The 22,380-nt window shown below is 45.3% G+C and overlaps 1 protein-coding gene across 1 annotated transcript in view; it reads right to left on the bottom strand.

The window, feature by feature from the left end:
• OBSCN (obscurin, cytoskeletal calmodulin and titin-interacting RhoGEF) overlaps nucleotides 1-22,380 on the bottom strand; it is a 304,900-nt gene that overhangs the window by 189,115 nt on the left and 93,405 nt on the right. Inside the window, 10 exon segments of the mRNA XM_029911618.1 lie at nucleotides 837-1,106; nucleotides 2,123-2,389; nucleotides 5,446-5,550; nucleotides 6,353-6,514; nucleotides 8,720-8,873; nucleotides 10,230-10,342; nucleotides 11,234-11,500; nucleotides 19,118-19,384; nucleotides 19,668-19,937; nucleotides 20,983-21,249. Coding sequence (XP_029767478.1) covers nucleotides 837-1,106; nucleotides 2,123-2,389; nucleotides 5,446-5,550; nucleotides 6,353-6,514; nucleotides 8,720-8,873; nucleotides 10,230-10,342; nucleotides 11,234-11,500; nucleotides 19,118-19,384; nucleotides 19,668-19,937; nucleotides 20,983-21,249 — 2,142 coding nt within the window.

Below are 22,380 nucleotides of genomic sequence, written 5' to 3'. Positions count from 1 at the left end.
GGGGTCTTGCCCATGACCTCAGAGAAGTTCAGTCAGAATTAGAACTCAAGTGTTGCTGATACCCAGTCCAGTATTAAAAGTACGATGGGCCTGATCCAAAGCCCACTAAAGTAAATGAAAGGCCTTCCATTGACTTTAATGCAGTTTGGATCAAATCCTATACCATACCTCTTCTGGCCTTCCTACTGAAACCTTTCCTTTCTACAAATGGGCCTGGAAACCTGCAAGAGGCTTTACTGGAAAGTTTCAGCCTTTTTCTGTGCTTGGGTGAGTAAAAACACATTGGGAACAGCCTCTCTTAGTATTTCTTTATTGCTGACCCTGGCCCAAAGCAGGAAGTATAGAGGGTATAGACTACCAGAAGCTGAGAGTGGAAGACAGGGGTGGCTCACTCCATAGTGGCCCTGTTCTGTACAGTTCCCCTGCAGTTCTGGTATGGGCCACTGTAGGAGACAGGATACTGGGCAAGCCGGTCCATGGTATGAATCAGTATGTCAGCTTTTTTGTTCTTATGGGATCTTACTGTGACTGTCCTGGTTTTAGATTCACAGATTTTAAGGCCAGAGGTTCCCTTGTGATCATCTAATCTGACCTCCTGGGTAACACAGACAATATAATTTCACTCACTGATTCCTGCATTAAGCCTAATAACTTGTGGTTGAACTCCAGCATATCTTGTAGAAAGACATCTTAGTTTAAAGACTCCAAGTGATGGAGACTATACAGAAAACAGTTGCAAGTTAGGCTGATATTATTTTTGGGTGAGTGGGAGAAGGTTCTGAAGGAGTCTGGGCCATGCTCTAATTAATTCTCACATCCAGGGCACATCAAATTACCTCTTACAAGCAGGTTTGCTGTGGATTTTGATTTGCCAATTGCAAACTGAATGGTGCCTGTCATGTCAGAATTGGTCTTCCAGAGAATCAGCCGATGGATGGTGCCTTCTTGCTCTATAGTAATGTTTCTGCCCGTCTGTAAGACCTCTCCACCCAGAGACCATTTCGGGGGCTTCACCGATGTAATGGAGATCTCACATTCAAACTTGGCTTCTGCGGGCTCTGTCACATCCACATCACTTAACTCCTTTACAATATTAATGGATTGCTCTGGGATGAGGGTAGAAAGCAAGAAGAGGAAGATGTTAGACCAGTGGTTCTCAAAACTTTAGCAACCCAAGGGGACCCCCCCTGCCCCCGAGTGCGCCCCATCCCCACTCCTCCCCCTCCCGCTCAGCATCTCCTGTACACTGGGGAACAGCTGTTCTGTGGCATGCAGGAGGCACTGGGGGAAGGGGGAGGAGTTGATCAGTTGGGCCAGCAGCCCCGGACACGATTCCACCCCCTCCCTGAAACGCGCCCTGTCCCCACTCCTCCCTGTGCCTCCTGCACGCCACTGAACAGCTGTTCCCTGGTGCGCAGGAGGCGCTGGGAGGGAGGGGGAGGAGTTGATCAGCGGGGCCTACGGACCCCCTGGAGTACCCCAGTTTGAGAAACACTGTTAGACCATGCATTTAGGAATAGACTTTTTCATATTAATTATAATACTCCATGCCCAGAGAGGTCAAGAAAGTTAACACACATTAGTGAATTAAGCCTCACAGAACTGTCAGGTAGGTAAATATTATTGGTTCCTTTTTATATATGGCAAAACATGTGACTGGTGAATGGTCAGACAGCGAGCCTGTGACAAAAGCCAGAAGATAGTCCAGGTCTCCTGGCTTGCACCACAAGACCATCCTTTCTGTTCTGTCATCAGAAACCAAGAAATATAAACCAAAATAGAAGGTTCACAGAATTAAAGACATCAGTGATGGGAAACATGTCGGGCATCTAGTTGAAATCCCACTGCAAAAGCAGAATTATTCCCTACAATAGGCTTTCTCCACTCTAATTGTAAAGGTCTCTAGAATGGGGATTCTACCACTTCCTTGGGAAGGATAGATCACAAGTTCATATTCCTGGATGCGCCTGCCCCCAAAATCCTAGGGGAAAGCAATGCCAACAGGTTGCAGAAATAATTAGCATTTGATCATTTTTTAAGTTACATTTGTAGATTACATTTCAAATACTTTCTGGAACTATCCACTCTCCCTCCAATAAGTCGAAAGAAAATAGTCCAGTACCTTCAACATAGAAATGAGCACTGCTTGTGTCATCAGTAGCATCACATGTGTAAACGTCCTCATCCTGAAACTCGGCGTCGTTGATGATGAGTTTCCTATAGACACCGTCACTCACCAGCTCATATTTCTGGCTGGGAAGAATCTCAACGTTCTTCTTATACCACTTAACCTTGGCCGTAGGGCGGGACACCTGGCATTCCAGGACACCCCGGTGCTTCTCAATAGCAATCTTATCGCGCAGAGGCTTCACAAATTTTACAGGCAGTTCTAAGGAGGAGGAATAAAAAACAAACTGTGTGGTTGTAGACTCATAGACTTTAAGGTCAGAAGGGACCATTATGATCATCTAGTCTGACCTCCTGCACAACGCAGGCCACAGAATCTCACCCACCCACTCCTGTATCAAACCCCTAACCTATGTCTGAGTTATTGAAGTCCTCAAATCGTGGTTTAAAGACCTCAAGGTGCAGAGAATCCTCCAGCAAGTGACCCATGCCCCACGCTGCAGAGGAAGGCGAAAACCCTCCAGGGCCTCTGCCAATCTGCCCTGGAGGAAAATTCCTTCCTGACCCCAAATATGGCGATCAGCAGAACCCTGAGCATGTGGGCAAGACTCACCAGCCAGCACGCAGGAAAGAATTCTCTGTAGTAACTCAGATCCCACCCCATCTAACATCCCATCGGACATATTTACCGCTAATAGTCAAAGATCAATTAATTGCCAGATGAAACTCATTAGTAACATTTCCTTCATTATCAAAAATTATTTGGAAATGATTGGGACCCCACTGCACACACCATAAGAAAAAGAGTTGGAGAAAGGAAGCATTATTATCCCCATTATACCAATGGGGAACTGAAGTACACAGAGGCTAAATACCTTGCCCAAGGCTGTGCAGGGAGTCGGTGGCAGAGGTAGGAACTGAATCCAGATTTCCTTAGTCCCAGTGCAGTGCATTAGTCCTTAGTCCCAGTGCAGTGGGAGGAGGGATAGGTCAGTGGTTTGAGCATTGGCCCGCTAAACCCAGAGTTGTGAGTTCAATCCTGGAGGGGGCCACTTAGGGATCTGGGGCAAAATCAGTACTTGGTCCTGCTAGTGAAGGCAGGGGGTGGGACTCAATGACCTTTCAGGGTCCCTTCCAGCTCTATGAGATAGGTATATCTCCCGATATTATTATTAACTACGAGGCCACCCTTCCTTCTCCCTCAGAACGTGCCTTTTAAATTAGACACAAAAATTCTCTATACAACTGTGGCAAGGGGCCTCCTCTGTCTTGCCGGACTTGGCACTTCCCCCTCTGGCGGTGTTAGGGCCTGGGGTAAATCAGCCCCATGCTGGACAGTGTTTGTCTTCCCCCTCCGTGTTTACTTGTCAGTATTTTCAAGGTAGGCCTCCGGGCAGGCCCAGGGAGTGCTCCTCCGCCAAACAAGAAAAAAAATCAACTTACAAACACAAAACAAAGGGGGATCCCTTTCCCTGCCCTCTCGCTGGGAGGGTGCTGTCCTGTTGTTGGCCCTGGAGAGTCAGTCCTTCCCCTAAACAGGCACTCAGCTTTGGTGGTTTCCCTTGCTGGGAGGAGAGCAGCCTCTCACCCTGGAGAAGCCCATCTCCCTGCTGCCACTAGCTCTGAAGCAACTTGTCTCTCCTCCACCTCCTCTCACCAGAGGAGGGGGTTTTAAAGGCCTCAGGCAGCCCTTAATCAGAGTCAGGTGTCCCTAACTGACCTGAGGTAACCCCTTCTCAGCTTATAGGGAAAAGGGCCTTTGGCATTCTAGGGCTAACCTACCTGCCTTCCACCACCCTCCTGCATCCCCCTCGATGCGCCAGAGGTTGGTCCTGGCAGGAGTTACCAGAATCGGAGACCTCCTGGACTACGACCGGAGAGAGAGGATGGATCCCCTGGTGCTTGCTCAGTGCCTGGGGCTCTCCACCCTTTGAACTCCCCTGCGCATACTTCAGGAGGTGAGGGTTGCCTTGTTGCCCGTCTCTCGGGTTTACCTCAAGCAGGTCCTGTGGGAGGGTGTTCCCTGCCCATCCCTCACCCTGGGCCCTCTGGATCTTTCCATCGGGCCCATGCCCCGTGAGCTCCCTCAGCCGCCCCCCGCATACCTCGAGCCGGCTGCACAACCTGCAGCCGGTTTGCTTCTGAACCGCGCCAAGGGCACATTTGTACACGCTCGTGCTCCATACTCTCCATTTCCTCACCCTGGTGTCCCGCCCCAATACTAAGTGTCAGGACCTACTGCCACTTGTTGAGGGTGAGGAACCTTGATGGGTCACGCTGTATTCCACGTTGGTCCCACGGCCCACGGGGGATATTAGGTGGTGGCTCCTTCATGGTGTCATGAGGATGGGTATGTATCTGGCGCGGTTCACTCCTATCCCAGATGCCTGTTCCTTTTGCGGCATGAGGGAGATCCTGGCGCACGCTTATCTTGAGTGCGCTGGGTTGCAGCCCCTGTTCCGGCTCCTCCTGAACCTATTTTTATGGTCCTGGCTGCACTTCTCCCCTAACCTTCTTATCTATGCACATTCCATGGCCCCACGAAGTCGCAAGACCTCCTCCTAGCGATGGCTAAAGTGGCCCTCTCTAACCCCAGGGAGAGGATGTTGGCCGAGGGGGTGCTCTGCGACTGTGAGGCCTACTTCCATTCCTCTCTCCATTCACGTATCTGGGCAGAGATCCCCTGGGCAGCGTTCGCTGGCTCGCTTGACACCTTCAAGGAGCAGTGGGTGCTGTCTGGGGTTCTCTGTTCGGTGTCCCTTTCAGATTCCCTACTTATGACCCTTTGACCTTCACGCCTGTCCTTATTTTTGGTTTTGTTGTCCCCCGTATTTATTTAAATCCCGGGCCCAGTGGCTCCTCCCCTTGTGCCCGCCCACTTCCCGGTACCCAATAGGACTACCCTCTTGCAGCTGCCCAGCCTGACACATTGTCACACAACTTAAGTGTAAAGCAGCAAGGGACAATGCTCACAAGACAGAAATGGGGATGCCTTCTTAAAAGAAAAGAACATTTCCCCCCAAAATCTAAACATGGCTCTTTTCGTCTAAAAATAAGAATTAAAAAATTGTCCGTATCGAGAGGAAGACTTGTATCTTATTTAGCAAAGGTAAATACCCAACAAGGAGGTTGATTCTTTGTATAGGGAAACCCAGACAGTGGTGTTATGTTTTTTCCTGTTCATTTCAATGTAGCTAGGCTGGGATTTTCAGAAGTGCTAAGCGGCAGCTTCGCACTGTTCCCACTGAAGTCAATGGGAGCTGGTTACTTTATTACAAAAAACAGTTTTAACAATGCTGTCATTACTGTTAGACTTACCTTTAACTCTAAGTTGCGCTCGAGATTCTGCCTTTTCTGCTACAAATTTGATCTCCGCAGCATCTTCCACATGGACACTTTTGTAAACTAATGCATAGGTCTTTCCTGTGAATAAAAACACAAGCATACATAACCCGCTGTGAGAAGATGGTTTTATCTTCTGAGCCTAAATGCTGCTGGTATAAGCAGGCACTATTCTATTAGCTCTAACAGACCGACAGCCACTTTTAACAGTGGTGAATCTGACCCCAAGTCACAGGAAGTTCCTGTAGTGGTTAGAAAAGTAAAGTTGACTCCCTGTAGGACTGTAATGGCTCCCCCGTTCTGAATTTCTGTCTTGAATATGGATAGGCAGACACTGGTACATTATCACACACTCTAACTCTAATCCAAATCCTTGTGCCTTCGAGGGACTGAACTGTACTTAGAATTATTTAATCCTGGGGGTGGTTGGACTCCTCTGGAGTGTCTCTCTCACACGTCCATACATTTTCCCTTTTTCTATCTCAAGAAACTGAAAGCCCCTCTTGCATAGCGATAGGCACCCTAGCTGGAGAAGATTGGACACAGCTGCTTCCAGAGTCAATCAACGCTAGGTAACGGCTCACTCCCTCAAGGAACCAAGTGCATTGCTCCTGACTTGGAGTGCCGTGAAGGCAAGTGATCTATACTCACATCCCCCTTCATGAAAGCGGGTCATGTTGCCACTACACGGCAATTCCAGTCCTACTTGCAGTTGACAACGGCACTAGAACAGCAGGACATACTACAAGTTGTAACTTCTCAAGTAGATTCCAGGAGCCAGCGCTCTGTGCTCAAAGCACAACACTTTCTGCTCCTCTTCCCACTTTTCTCACCACATACCCATTAACAATACGGCGTGCAACACCCTACTTTTGCACCCTACCTTTTTGACGCATCTTAATGTTGTCTCCAGCCCTCAGTTTGTTGTCGTTTTTGTACCACTGGGTTTGGACTTCATCATGTGAGATCTCACAGGTGAAAGATGCACTCTCCTTTTCATTCACTTCCACATCTTCCAGTGGTTTAATAATCTTGATATCTCGGGCTATGGGATCACAGAGACATGTTTATATTTGGTTCCTCCATAGCTTTATGAAGTTGATTTATTTTTCACGTAGTCCCCCTTGAAAAAACGTGATTATAGCTTGTGTTTTAATCCACACTTGCCTGCCTTCCTCTGTACAAATCCTTCCACAGCATAGTAGACACATTTTGCCCTTGTATGTGTCTGTTGAATTACCAATGACTTCATCATAGTAGCTGTGCACTCCTAGGGCAACATTTTGCATATAATAGGATAAAATTTGGTCCTAAAGCAAATTTTGGCCCTTAAGTATGATTTGGCCAGTTAAATATGATTCATCTGAGGCCTTTTCCAATCTGCCCTGGCCACTGAGAGCTCCTCAAAGTGTTTTATTTTAAAGATACCGTAATAGCTGGGTTTCTATCAGCCACCTCAATCTATTCCCCTCTCAGAAACAACAGCTGGAAAGTTCACATTATCATAGGTAATTTGTCATGATTAATACTCTCAGGAGGAGCCTAGGATTCATCTACCAAGAAAACTTAATCAACTAAGTGTCAACCTTTAAGATGGTTCTCCTGGACAGTCAGGGTTAAGTCAAGCATTAGTGGAGCAAGCTGAGGAAACTTATACCATGCCAAGGGGTGTCTTAACCAGTCACTTGCTAAATACACAGGCCCTGCTCCTGGTTGTGCTGTGGCTGTTTTGCACTGCTAGTATAAAGCATCCCTGAACATGGCAGAGTCAACTATGGGATGATCCAACTCAGTATGGGGGTGATGGGGAATCCTCCAGCAGTGCAGAGCCAATGTAATAGCTCCTTCACCACCCCCTTTCTGCAGCTACTGCAATGGGTGTGGTCCAGTGAAAGTGGCATGGACAGGGCTTCCCTAAACCCCGGCGATCCACGGCCCCCAGAACAGCCCCTGTGGGCCAATGACAGCCAACACAAGTTAGAGCAACCTACGTTATGCCAGGGGACTGGACTGACACACAGCAAGTCCCAGCATTGGGAGAGAGCACAGGCAGCTCTGTCTTTGCACCGTCCTCTTTGTGGCTGGCCACAGCCTCTGTTTGTGTTTCACAACCACAATAAAAAACATCATTTCCACTTAGAGAGGTCACCGTCAGTGGAACTCTTTAGCCCAAATTAAGCCCTGAAGCCTAGTTCTAAACTCAGCTACGCAGGCTTTCCAACCACAGGTGTTCCTGTAACTTCACGACGTCACTTCTGTGTTACGGTCTAGTGAAATCAGAATCAGGTCTCTTCTGTAAGCACCTGCACAATTCCATTGACACGAGTGGAGCTGCAATCATTTACACCAGCTCTGAATCTAGCCCTGTCAATTTTATCGGAGCCTTTCACTACCCAAAGGGAAGTACTTCACACAGCCTGCATTAATCTCAGAATTGCCTGTGATGATATGTCTATGTTTATATGTAAACGAACCAGCCTCCAAAGAGCAACAAATCCAAAGCTCTAACTCAAGAAGAAAGGGTGAGCAGGAATGGGACATTTTCTAAAACCATCTCTGCAACTTGACCTGAGTGGCTGCCGAATGGCAGCATGGAACTGGAAACCAAAAAGGGCTGTTATGCTATATTTTCATATGACTGATTATAGCCCAGACCGCTACTCCACACAGTTCAAAACCCTCCTTCAGCACTGCTAATACCTGAAACTTCAGAGGAAGATGAGAAATTCTATCAATCCTCAGCAGTTGGGCACTGCTGTACACAGAGGACAAAATCCGGTCTTGACACCTACGGCAGTAAGCTAAGCTAATGAAGTGTGAGATTTTATTTTCTCATCTTAGCATTTGTAGCTTAAAGTGGGACAAATACTGTGACCCCAGCTTAGTTTTATCCACTCCTGACTCTGGCAAAGTCTCACTGAATCAATGGTAGAGTCTGAACTAAAACTTGGGAGTTCTAACCATTTGACCATGGCTGTCTACCAAGCAGTACTGTATCTGGTCTCTTGCCAATTGTTCGTCATAATTTGTTGGTCATTATAAAAATCAATAAACAAAGTTTAACAGAATAAGGAAAATGATAAATAGCATGAGCCCTGGAAGAAAAAGTTGGCACTTACTTGCAAAAGTATCTACAGAAGAGAAAACCGAACGAGGCAGAAATCACCTAGGAAGCATTTTGTGATAGGCTGTCAGATAATGCAAATACACCTCCAAAACAGGGACCATTTCCTCTGTCTATCAAACATACCATGGACCATAAGGGTAGCGGAACTCTTGTCGTCAGCTGCATCGCATACATAGGTTCCTTGGTCATCATAGTCACACTTGTGAATAATGAGGCTTCTCTTAATTTCCTGGGAAATAATTGTCACGTTTTTACTTGGGCGGAGCTCAGATCCGTTCTAGAAGGAAAAAACCAAAACAGGATAATCGCTTATTACCCTTATATAAGCCTTGGCTCAGTGCAGCATTCACACGTACCTAACTTTATACACATGCTTATGTCTCACTTACGTCAATGGGACTTAAGCACATGACTGAAGTTAAGCACATGCGTGAATGCATCACCAAATAGGGATGGACTTAAGCATGTGCTTAAAACTTTGAGGAACTGGAACCACAGTGTACTCATCCAAGGGCCTCAAAGCACTTCATAAACAGTAAATAATTAAGCCTCACAGCACCACTCTGAGGCTTGGTCTACACTCACCCCCCAAATCGAACTAAGGTACGCAACTTCAGCTACGTGAATAACGTAGCTGAAGTCGAAGTACCTTAGTTCGATCTTACCTCGGTCCACACGCGGCAGGCAGGCTCCCCCGTCGACTCCACGGTACTCCTCTCGTCTAGCTGGAGTACCGCAGTCGACGGCGAGCACTTCCTGGTTCGACTTATCGCGTCCAGACAAAACGCGATAAGTCGAACCCAGAACTTCGATTGCCAGCCGCCGAACTAGCGGCTGGGTGTAGACATACCCTGAGACTTGTCACTATTGTCCCCATTTTACAAAGGGATGAACTGAGGCCCAGGAGAGGTGATCTAACATGCCCAGGAGTCCTGGATCCCAGTACTGTACTGTAACAATTTGACAACATGCCTCATGGTTAAATGAGTCAGGAGACTGGACCAATAGTCATCAACAAGCCTTACATAAAAGCACCAAAAATCTGCAAGTTTACTGTAAATTCCAGAAAAGTTGAAATTTGGGACTACCTCCATGAAAATACCCTTAAAGATCTGGTAAGTAAACATCCTAGACAGAGGTAAGGTAGACTGGACGAGCTAACAGACAAAGAAAACTGGGGAGTTTTGATTAATGTTGGATAACCAGAGCTGCATAGAAACAGCCCATATCCATATCCTTTTGAAGTTAATGGAAAGGTGCCCACTGACTTCAGGAGAAGTTAGATCAGGCCCTAAAAGAGAAATGAAGATGTTATTGTCTACTAAGGTCTGGTCCACACTAACCCCCCACTTTGAACTAAGGTACGCAACTTCAGCTACATTAATAACGTAGCTGAAGTCAAAGTACCTTAGTTCGAATTTACCGCGGGTCCAGACGCCGCAGGCAGGCTCCCCCGTCGATGCCGCGTACTCCTCTCGCTGAGCTGGAGTACCGGCATCGACGGTGAGCACTTCCGGGATCGATCCGGGATCGATTTATCGCGTCTAGACAAGATGCGATAAATCGATCCCAGAAGATCGATTGCTTGCCGCCGAACCAGCGGGTAAGTGTAGACATACCCTTAGTGTTGTACCTTAAACCACTTGACCTCCACATTAGGCCTGGAGAGCTCGCACTCAAATGTCACCTTATCCTTCTCAGGAGCTTTGATGTCGAGCAAAGGCTTGCTTATTTTCACAGGCAACTCTGCCAAAAAAGAAAATACAGTAAGAGGAGGATTGGGTTTGGTAGGAGCACAAGACTCAGAGAATAATCAATAAATAGGATACATCTTAAGTGATTACTATATCCTGTAAGCAAAAAAAAAAACAGAAAAAGAAAAAAATTGTTTTGCATATTCTGCCATTGGCTCACAGCCCATATTTAATTTATTCAGTACATAAGGTCATTATTATTAATTATGATTTGTTCCTGGTAGCAGACAGAATATGCTAAGCACTGTACAAATAACAAGAAAGACAAAGACCCTGCCATGACATTCAGATACAGACAAGAAGCAAGCAAGCAAGGTGGACAAATGGCAATCATCTGCATCCTGATTATATACAGTTTTAATGACAGCATATACATTATCTATATAAAGAACTAAAGACAGTCATAAATTACCCTACATCTATACCATGATAGTTACTGGTAGGCAACAGAGAAAAGGCGGGTCTTCGGGAGGGATTTGAATAAAGGAGAGTCCAGCTCAAGAAGGGAGTTCCAAGCACAATAAGGGAAAGGATTGCCTTCACTTGGTACCTTAGACAGCACCAAGCAAATTGTCAGTACTTAATAACAGATCATCAACAATCATACATAATAATAGGTGGGGATGTGTGAAAGGGTATATTTATATCCGCTTTCTCTGCTGTTTTCTTGTGCATCTCAACAGTAAATACAGAAGCGAGATATGAACTCCACTTGCCATGAACTGCAGAATACTGACACGCACGGCTCTGAAAACCTCAGGCATTAACAACTAATCAAGACATACCCAGATGGACTGTGTCACTGGCAGTCAACCTATGGCATGCACTGTCTGTTCTACAGGAACACATCCCAAGCAGAGTTCCAGACTGCAGGGGTATATACCTGTTACTATAAGCCTCCCTGAAGAATGGATGCCTTCTGCCTTGAAGGCGATGAGGCCTGAGTCTTCTAGCTTCAGGGACGAAAGTGTCAGTGAATGTTTCTTCCCCAGGATGCTAATGTGGCAGTTCTCCCCTGGTTTCAGTTTCAGGCCATCCTTCATCCAGCTTCCTTCCACATCCTCATGAGACAGCTCCAGCTCGAAGGTGACAGTCCCCTTTTCACGGGCTTCCAGCGGCTGCAGGCCTTTCACCAGTTTGATCTGCCTCACTGAAAAACAAATGATATTGAAGGGTTGGAGACATTGCACTGGAAGCAAAGATAACCTCTCCACCCACTCACTCAGAGCAAAGGTAGCAGATTAGTCACTTCAAACAAATAAACAAAAGTGAATCAAACCACTGACTGACACTGGCCAGTACCAGATGCCCTAGAGAAGGTAATTTTTGTTAATTATTTATATTGCAGTAGTGCCTAGAAGCCTCTGTCATGGACCAGGACCCCACTGGGCTAGGCACTGTACAAACACAGAACAAAGAAACAGTTCCTAACCTGAAGAGTTTACTGGCCATATACAAATGAGAGACAACAGGTAGGTACACCAGACAGATGGGGGAGCACAAGGAACAATGAATCAGCCCTTGTCAGCATTCCAAAAAGGATAAACTATGGGGTGAAAATAGCAGGTAAAGGAAGGAGTGAAAAATTTGTATAAAAAAGTCTCACCATACACAATATAGTGCCTAGGATACCCATTTGAGCCAGCCTCACTTTTGGGGAGTTTTACCTACCCTGAATATATAGCAGCAACCGCCCATCAATTAGAAAGATCAATTTAGTATTTAAAACTGAATCACTCTTAAAAATGGATCAAAATACCAGAAAAAAAATGAGGATAGTTAACTTCAGTAAAACCATAAAACGCTCACAAAACTTTAAACTCCACAAGGCTGAATTGGGAATAGTCCAACCTTCTAATGTGTCTGCAGAAGAGATGAACCCAAGCCACAAAGTTCAGATATGGATCCAGATATCCAAGCATTACCAGGAGTTCACATGGGTGCTCAGTTCCATGGTTGTGACGAGGGCCTGGGTCTTACTCTTAGGTGTCCACTGTCTTCTTCAAGACTCAAAACCCTCCTGCCATTGATGGACTCCGCCCCCGTAGGCTCCAGAGCGACTGTGGAACTGCTTCATGGAGCTGCTTCAGAAACTAGGCCCAAGTAGTTCTATGTGGCCACAACCCCTTCTGCCTCAGGAAGAAAGCCAAAGAATCCTCACAGTGATGGATCCTTTGGCCCTTCCTACTGTGCATTGCTGCCCCGTTCCTCCACACGGCAGGGGATGTGCAGTACCTACAACAAATCTCTAAATCTTACTCATTCTCTGTCCAATGGAACTGCACTGGTTCCTCTGCCAAGGCATCTTTTCCACGACCACTGAGGCCGAGACAAGTTTTGTCCCCCGGGACATTCTTTGCCCATGCCCAAGGAGTGAAGAACAGACATTTTTCCAGGAGTTTGCACTGTTGCTTCCCTTTCTCGGACACAGATTCTGAACTCCATTCCCTCTACGGCTGCATTAGTCCTTGACTCTTCATCTAAGTTTACAGCCATTCCCTTCCCCCCTCTATGGTGTCTCATTCTTTAAGCTGAAAGATGTTTCCAAAGAATCCGGTGTGCCTGCTGCTGTGATGACCTTTCCTCTGGTTCAACAGATACTTCAGCGCTTCAAACAGGGAATGTGCTGAGGTTGCTGGGAATGAGCTGGAGGGGAAGGGATTAGCAAAAAACACCCTTGGCTACACTTGCAAATTACAGCGCTGTAAAGCCTCCCCCAGCGCTGTAACTCACTCCCCGTCCACACTGGCAGGGCACTTGCAGCGCTGTATCTCCCTGGGTACACCGCTGCAGGTACTCCACCTCCCCGAGAGGAATAACAGCTGCAGCAGAGTGGCTACGACTCACGGGTGTGAGTGTAAACGCTGCACTAATCACCTTGTCAAGTGACCAATCCTCTCCATTGTTGTGACCGGCTGCAGGAATGCGGAAGTGCCGGTTTCAAAGCTCGTACCACAGAGAAAACCAAACAGTTTGCAGCTTGCTTTGAGTGAGTAAATGAATGAGCAGGGGGCCGGGAGTTCGGAACTTGCAAAATAGAGAGCTGACAGGCTCCAAAAAGCGCTCTCTCTCCCCGCACACTCCCTGTCACAATCCACCCCACCCCTCCATTTTGAAAAGCACGTTGCAGCCACATGAATGCTGGGATAGCTGCCCATAATGCACCGCTCCCAACACAGCTGCAAATGTTACAAGTGTGGCCACACCACTGCGCTGGCAGCTGTCAGTGTGGACAGACTGCAGCGCTTTTCCCTACTCAGCTGTACGAAGACAGGTTTACCTCACAGCGCTGTACAGCTGCAAGTGTAGCCAAGGCCTCAAGAAATGGAGCAAGTTCTCAGCAGACACCCTCCAGCCATATAGTAAAGATAGGCCTGGCATAAATTTCTTCTTTTGCGAACATCCTCCCCCATGAAGGCATCCGGGGAAAAGCCTTTAAAGGGTTTACTTTAAAAGAAAATATTACAGGCTGGAATTATGTCAAGAGATCTGCAATCTTCCCTCTCAATATTAATATTCTAGTTACTGCTCTCACACTGCTTTCACAATGGTGTAACTCAATTGACTTTACGGTTACTCCTCTGCATTTGCACTACTGTAAATGAGAGCAGGATCAGGCCAAATGGTATCAATGCAGATCAAGATTATTAAAAATGGCTTCCTAAAATCAAGCTTCTTAGCCCAATGCAAAGCATCTAAATAAGGGCCCTGATTTTCAAGACTACTGAGCACTCAAAAGCTTCAATATGGACTGTTAGGTGTGCAGCACGAGAGCTGGGCAAAAAAAATTTGGCCAAAAAATGCAGAATCAGGGGCTAGGTAGTTGCCATCTTTATACCTAATAGCCCAGAAGTCAGGGACCTCACCTGGGTTGTGGGAAACTGAGGTTCAAAACCCTACTCTAGTGCAGGGACTTGAACCCAGTTCTCCCACATCCCAGTTGAGTGCTCCAACCACTGGGCAATTGGATAAAAAGGGTGGTGAAGCGGTAAACACCTCCAGCAGCAGCTTCTCATAGATCCAGCCCTTCATCCCCCCCCCCCCCCCCCCCCGGTTGTTCTTAAAATGCTCACAATGAAAAATGTTGTTCAACCCAAAATGAAATTTTTCTGACATTTCTGATTTCCTGAAAGTACCAAAAAAGTTGGTTTCTTTTCTACCCCAATCAAATCAGTCGTTCGCACAGCTCTATCCAGCACTTTTAAAAATCAGGACATTTATTTAGCTGCCTGAATATGGATTTAGGAGCATAACTTTAGGCCTCTACTTTTTAAAATCTTGGCTTTGGTGTAAAACCAGCGTGATATCAGAATTAGGCTTATAATCTTTGCATTCTGACTTGTATGACTCATAAATATTGCATACCGTATAGCTTAAGATGGACACCTTTCCCTATGCCTTCTTATAAAGAAAGCAGGGCTGATCATATGCAAAGAGAATCCCCTTGGTTTCCCTTTGTAAAGTCACAGTTTGTTTCAGATCACCTTGTACATTTTAAATCTCATTGTGCATTCAGTTCCAGCACTCCCTAATCTGTAACCATTAACACCCCTATTTAAAGCTATCTCATGTAGAGAAGCTAAGAATAACTAAGTGATGAAAATGCAGCTAGATGTATGGGAAGCACAAGGGGAGAAAAACATCATCTGGCACAGAAATCCGCTCATGTCTTCAGAATGGGTTAAAAAAAGAAACGAGACATGAAATTAGCCTTTCACGGCACAAAGCATGCAAAACCCCAATGAGGAAAACACTTTTTGCAGCAATTAAAAGTAGCCAAGCCATTACAATATAAGCAGTGATCGATCGGGGTGCCAGAGCTGTTTTGTTTTTAATTCATCAATCTGGAAGTGACAAACAGACTTGTTGGAAGGAATGCTGAATGTTTCCTATAAAGGGCACATTGCGTGAAAGATGACTGAGGAGCAGACTGTACTGTGTTCCACTGCATTCTACCTCTCTGTATAATACTGTATTATATTTTACATTTACTATGGGCATGGACCCAGCCAAATAGTCTAGTACAATTAAGACAGAAGGCTGGGGATTTCTGTACATAACTTCTTGAGTTATAGCTAAGTTCCATAGTACAGGTTTTCTAAGGGTATGTCTTCACTACCGGCCAGATCTGCGGGCAGTGATCGATCCAGTGGGGATCAATTTATCGCGTATAGGCTACATTTTACATTATAAATATTAAAGGCACACTCAGGTTAAAGGTTGCTTAGTTTTAAAAAGTTACTAATAATGTTTAAAAAATAGATTTTTAAATGTTACTAACAATGCCTGAGATTATTGTAATTGAAAGAATTTTTAAATACCTAATTTACTGCCTACTATTTATATAAATTCCTGCTCTAATTTACATGTGAATTTACTTTGTCCATAGTCTCACTGTTTTTGTGGGGGGGGGTTTCCCTATGAGCATGCAAGTAGTCTAAGTATATTAGCACAAATGTTCATGGAACATGCAGGTTAAGTTTAGCCTTACAAGCGTTCATGGAAAGTGTTCATGAATTTCCAAATATTTTATGCTTATTTATAATTTGTATTTTTAGAGTGCGTATATATCCTAACTTAGATCAGGGCCCCCTGTGCTACACTGTGGCAAATGAGATTCAATGATTTGTGTAGGCTCACACGCAGGAAGTCTATGGTAGAATCAAATGCAGAATCTCCTAAATCCTAGTCCAGTGTCGTAAATACAAGATCATCCTTTCGCTTGCATTTGTGCTGAAAACCGAATTGCAAAGGGTAATGTTCATCCAGTTAAAAAGAGTGTAATGTCATGTGATTGATGTGAACAACCACAACTAACACAGAAAATTCAAACTTGGAATACCATGTACCAAATATTTTTGCATGTCTACTCGCTGCTCTATTACGTTGTACATCCCCTTAATGAATAGGTGTGTTGAAGATTAATCTTCGAAGTTAACAAAATAAAAAATTTCAAATAAAAAATCCTTCTTTTAATAATGAATAAACTTGAGACAATCACTATTTGCTAGCAGATGTACTAAAAGCAGGAAAAGGAGCCAAATTCATTGTGATGCATTCACGCAACTCTATATATGTGATTTATAAATTTATGGCAGCTTGAGCAATGAACACGTGCTAGTCAGTTTCACTTTTATTTAAGGTTATTTCACATACAAGTTGTCCTGTAGTATTCCAAAGTTACACTGCATGGGTCGCAAGCACTGCATGATATGTTTACGTGGCTTTAAAGAACTGTTTCCGTTGGAATTTATTTTTTAAGTCGTGGGAACATTTCTATTGGTCTGAGGTTTTGTAAAACACATTTTTACAAAAGCCAAATTTTGAGCCAAGTTTGATTTGACAATGTTTCCCTTTCCAATGTATTCTCAATAAAAAAAAATACGGGCCAAGGGGACTAAAGTGATGCTAAAATCTCAAAGCTTGTAAAACTCAATATACTCCTGGTAACATATCAAAAGCCACTTCAAAGAAGGATGCCTTCTATTGTATTTAATTGCCTTCCTCTCCTACAGCTTGAATTGTAAAAGTTAAACTACTGAAGGAAGGCAGCTTCTAAAATAAGATATATGGTACTTGCAGAAAAAACAGGTACTGCATACATTTTGTTCATTATCATTCTACAGCTCATGGACCCACTAAATATCCCTGCCCTCTAACTGCCTGGTTGGTTCTTTTTATCTTCCTCATCACAGCCAGAGTCTGCTGTTTCCTAGGGCTAATCAGTTTGGTGGCGGTTGGATGAGCAGCTGCCACCAGAGCTGATAACTATCCTGTATCTGGATATTAAAACAGTGTCTCTTGTCAGAGGACAGCAAGGAAAACTCTGAAGAGGAAGAAACTATAGAAACTGTGTGTGAAAAAGATTACACAGACCTGGCTTTTTTTTAAATACACTTGGGCATCAATTTCTGATACCTTTGATTGTGAAATCTTCTAAGAAAGGAAATATACAGGAAGACGTGACCAGCAAGGCAGAGCCCTGTTTACAAATAAGGACAATGAACTTCTGGGGGCATAACAAAGGGGTACAGAGCTATAACCTCATTCCTTCCATCTGTGAGGACAAGCCGCCAGTGCGCTTGGAAATGCTGGGGAAAGGACATGGGTAAGCTATTTTGTTGGGGATAGGGGAATGCTTTGCTAGTTAAGTTTAGGGTCCAGAAAGTAAAGTGTGTTATGATTTTGTTTTATATGTAACCATTTGTTTCCAATATTCTGACTTTCTCTCTCTAAAATCCATGTTCTTTGATAATAAACTTATTATTGTTTTCACTACACATCTTTATGTGCTGTGTGTTAAGTAAAGTGGTCCCCCTGAGTTGAATCTTACAGACCGCTGTGTACTTTGGGAATAGCAAGTCTAAGAGTTGTGGGTCCAGTGGAACAGGGGCTGGGCCCTGCAGAGGGCTGCTCAGAGGTCTCGGAGGTTGGAGTGTGCCTATCGCTAACCTGTACAGAGAGAACGAGGCCCGCAGAGGCCTGGCAGGCAGTGCTTGTGTTGCCAGAGGCTGGTGATTTCAGGGAGCTAATCCACAGCAGGCACAGACAAGACTTCCTCACGCTAAGGGCTGGCGCCTTAGGCGCCTCACAACCCTGGGTGCCCCTGGGAAGCATCACACTTTATAACTCTGGGATCTAGACTAGCTAAAGCTGCTCTAAGGCCAGACGCCTTACGGATGTTTCACAGCAGCTACTTTGCTTTTGATCCATGTCCGTTCGCAACCTCTAAAACCTGGGTCTGAACAAACCCAAAATCTCCACAAGACTGAACTTTACCCGGCTTTCCACTGAAATCACTGAAACCCACAAATTTCACAGGATTTCACGGCAAAGCCATAAACTGGCCTGGGTTTGGTCAAAAGCTCACCCCAAGGTTTTCAACCTTTCCACAAAGATCATCTGAGTTTTGAATTTTAACAAAATGCAAAGCCAGGTGAGTTTCACATGGTTTCTGGTCCTGTTAAGAATATTTCTCACTGTTGAACAATTAGCTCTATGGATTTCCTGTGTACACACTAGATACAGACGTGAGCCAGAACACCATATCCAAATTCAGCAGAAATCGCCAAGTTCACATCTGGACCATTACATGAGGGCTCAGCCTCTCGAACCTCTCTCTTCATCTGTTCAAAAGGTGCCTAAATATCATTTATTATTTATATAGCATCCAAACTCCTAAGGGTGCTTTACAGACATATAACTAGACAGATCCTTGCCCTGAAGCACATACAACCTAAATGAAGATATGGCGTTACAATGAAGACAAAGGGAATGCGGGGAAGGAGGCTGAATTACAGAGGTTACAGACTGAAGAGCGTTAGTTTATTTGAATACTCAAACACTTGTTGGTAGAGGATTTGTTATTTTAACGTTAATTGCATTTCAAGAGCTGTTTTGTGGGGGGCACTGTAAGGAAGAGAGGTGGAATATGGAATGGTGGGAAGAGGAATGATTTCATAGGAGCAAACGCATGGGGCAAAAGACAGCATGGAAAGGGGTGAGGGAATTTGAGAGGAGAAGGGACGAGCTCAGAAGTGTAATGGTGAACACGGGGAGTGAAGCCAATAGACACGGGACTGTGGTAGTTGGAAACAGTAGAAGGAGGAGGTCAGAGCAAACAACCAATCAGCTGTGGCAGCTCCAGCGTTCACGTTCTCCCGCACAGTCATGTGACTGGCAGCACGCTAAGAGGAAACACCCACATTCCCAAAACCAGCCTCCTAACATTGGCTACAGCACAGGTGGACATTCGGCATCAGCTTACTTTGCACATTCAGCTTGGCCTGGGTCTTCTCCTCGAGAGTCTCACAGCAATAGAAGCCCCGGTCGGCAAAGGTGATGTTCTTAATCATCAAGCTGTGTTTCGTCCCCTCGGCCTTGATCTCGACGTTGTCACTGGACTGCAGCACGATGCTGTTCCTCATCCATTTCACCTCCGCGGAAGGCTTGCTCAGCTCCACCTCCAGGGTCACCGTGTCCCTCTCCTCAACCGTTTTGGGCTCCAGTTTCTTCTTGAACGTCACCGGCGCCTCTGGCAAATGAGATGAGACAAGAGTAAAAGTTGAGAGACTCCAGAAAACTGGCTCTAAAGTAAGATTAAAATGGTGCCTTCTGAAGAAATCAAAGTTGGGGAAAATCCATGTGAACAGAAGCAGCAGCTCCAGCACTGCAACGCTCTGGGCACTATTCTAACATGTGGAACACGTGCATTTTTCATCCCCATGGCCAAGTCAGAAAGTCAGTAGAAGGAACGTACAAAACAACACATCCCACAGGGTGGATGACAGTCAGTCAAAGGGACCTTACTCTCTCACCTCGGACTGTGAGGGTGGCTTTGCTTTCCACACCCTCTGCATTGGCTGAGATTTCTGCTGCATCCTCCAGAGTCAGGTCAGTGATGGTGAGGCTATGGTTGGTGTCCTTCTGAGAGATCACGTGTTTCTTACTGGCTTCAATTTTGACACCGTTTCTGTGCCATGTAACTGCAGCATCGTTGGGGGAGACGGTGCATTTGAACGTGGCCTCTTTTCCTTCTTCAGACACCACGTTGTGAAGGCCTGTAGTGAACTTCACCACTCTAGGAACTGACAGAGAAGGAGGAGACATTTTAGCAGCACATGCATGACAATCCCCCATTCTGCGAGCACCTCCAGAGGGCAGACTGGCTCAGTAAACCATGGTTTTGCCATGGATATTTCATTGTGTGACAGTGTGTGCTCATGGTAACATAGTCACATTACATCTCACTGTCCAATTTTTATATATGGAGGTGCCATCCCTAGGATAGCAGCAAGCGTGTAAGGGAAAATCCTGGGTCTAGATTCAGGATCCTTAACCCCAACCTCACATGCAATATCAGGACCAACAAGTCCACAGCCTATCTAACATGAGACCCCAACTCAGTCTCAAAGTCACAACAACATTCTTTGCAAAGAGAACCTTCGCCACTTTTGCAGGAAGATAGCAGAGTTCTGCCCTTCGTTGTATATGAAATCAATTGAAAATAGAGCATCCAAATGCAGAAACTGAACATCCTCTTAAACCGCCATAGTTCAAACTGGGTCCTAGGAGGAGACTTTTTAAGGCTCACATATAATTTGGACTTTAAAGTGGACATGGTAAGGTAACAAACTGTGGCTTCGCATATACTAATACCAAGATTGACCCCGGGACTTTCACCACCAAAATCACAGGGCTCTGCCATGTGAGATAAAAGAGAAACTTGGTTAAGCAGCAAGTTATATCCAGTAGAGGGCGATACAATCAACCCATACTAAGTCCACATACTACTTTAGCAGGACTCTGCACTAGCTCTTATTGTTGCTGATACTTAAATGTATAGATTTTTATCATTGTTTAAATATTATTTAAATATCATTTCTAGGGATCTTCTACCTACAATATACATTGCATCTCTCTCTTTCAGAATGGCAGTCATGCTGTCTATTCATTAACTGTAAGATGGGAGCCCTTATTTTCCCAGCTACAACATACATTTCTGCATGCTAGCAACAATGTCCCCTGACCTCTTAACACAGGCAGAATTTTTTTAATGCAGCTCTTTAGCACTGTAACGGAAGGGGAGGGGAGCAGGATGTCACACGCAATGTCATGGATCTGGCAAGGTACCTTTGGGGGTGACCTGAATGCTGCTTTTGTCGTCCCGCGATTCACAGGAATACTCTCCCTTGTCTTCGGCCCGGAGTCCCATTATGGTCAGGATCCGCTTGACACCATCCTCACGAATCTGGAAGCGCTTGCTGGGTTTGACCTCAACTCTGTCCTTGTACCACAGCACATCCCCCTTAGCCTGGCTCAGCTCACAGGTCAGAGAGATGGTCCCTCCGATCTCGGCACTGACCGCTTCTAATTTCTTTGCAAACTTCACAGGGATTTCTGAGATTCATTGGAAGGAAAACAATGAACGCAGAACAGATCAGAAGATTGTTTTCTTAACCCTTCTTTTTTAAATAGGGGGATTTTTGGATCAGAGGAAGGTGGGAAATTCAAGAGATTGTCAGCAATAGAAACAACATCGCAAATTCTGACTCAGTAATAAGAATAGCAACTTTTCATCCACCCATCTCAAAACATGTCATGAAAGTGGGTAAAACACAAAAAAAACCATTTTTCACTGGAGGACACTAAGATTACAAAGCAGATTAGTGACTTGCCCAGGGTCTCATACACACACAGTGAGTCAGGAATAGAGCCCAGGGCTTCTAACTGCTGGTCCAACGCCCCTATAGGCTGGCTGCCTATCCTTAGAGAGTGGGAATGGACACACAGCTGAAAGCATATTTATCAAGCGACAAATCCATCAGATTCTTACAGACCATTGAGTTGGCAGCTTAGAGTGAGTCCTCTAAAATAAAATACAAAAGAAATCTTAGACCCTTTTTAATTCTGGAAGGAGAGGTGTCAGAATGATGCCTTAAAATGCCTGGGTTTGGGATTGTCCTCTCCTTTTTCCTTTTTGTTCTGCCTTCCACCTGATAAACCGAACTCACCTGCTGAGCTATCACATCACGTGTCTCCTTGGCAGGGAGATGTTAGCATAGACTCTCTACCATCATTGCTTTGGGGTAGGAGATGATACAGCCTTTGTTCTGTGGCCCCAGGATGTGAAATTCACCCTCCACTCCCAGGTATCTCTCTCCACAATGTCTCTCACCTCTTTGACATAGAATAGAATCATAGAATCTCAGGGATGGAAGAGACTTCAGGAGGTCATCTAGTCCAATCCCCTGCTCAAAGCAGGACCAACACCAACTAAATCATCCCAGCCAGGGCTTTTTCAAGCCGGGCCTTAAATACCTCTAAGGATGGAGATTCCACCACCTCCCTAGGTAACCCATTCCAGTGCTTCACCACCCTCCTAATGAAATAGACATCCATCTATCCAAGTATCAGAGGGGTAGCCGTGTTAATCTGGATCTGCAAAAAGCGACAAAGAGTCCTGTGGCACCTTATAGACTAACAGACGTATTGGAGCATAAGCTTTCGTGGGTGAATACCCACTTCATC

The sequence above is a fragment of the Terrapene carolina genome, unplaced genomic scaffold (genome assembly GCF_002925995.2).
Source record: "Terrapene carolina triunguis isolate 2854851 unplaced genomic scaffold, T_m_triunguis-2.0 Scaffold111, whole genome shotgun sequence".
In the NCBI taxonomy this organism is placed as follows: domain Eukaryota; kingdom Metazoa; phylum Chordata; order Testudines; family Emydidae; genus Terrapene; species Terrapene triunguis.
The sequence above is the reverse complement of the archived record's forward strand: the minus strand, read 5'-3'. Positions and strand labels throughout refer to the sequence as shown.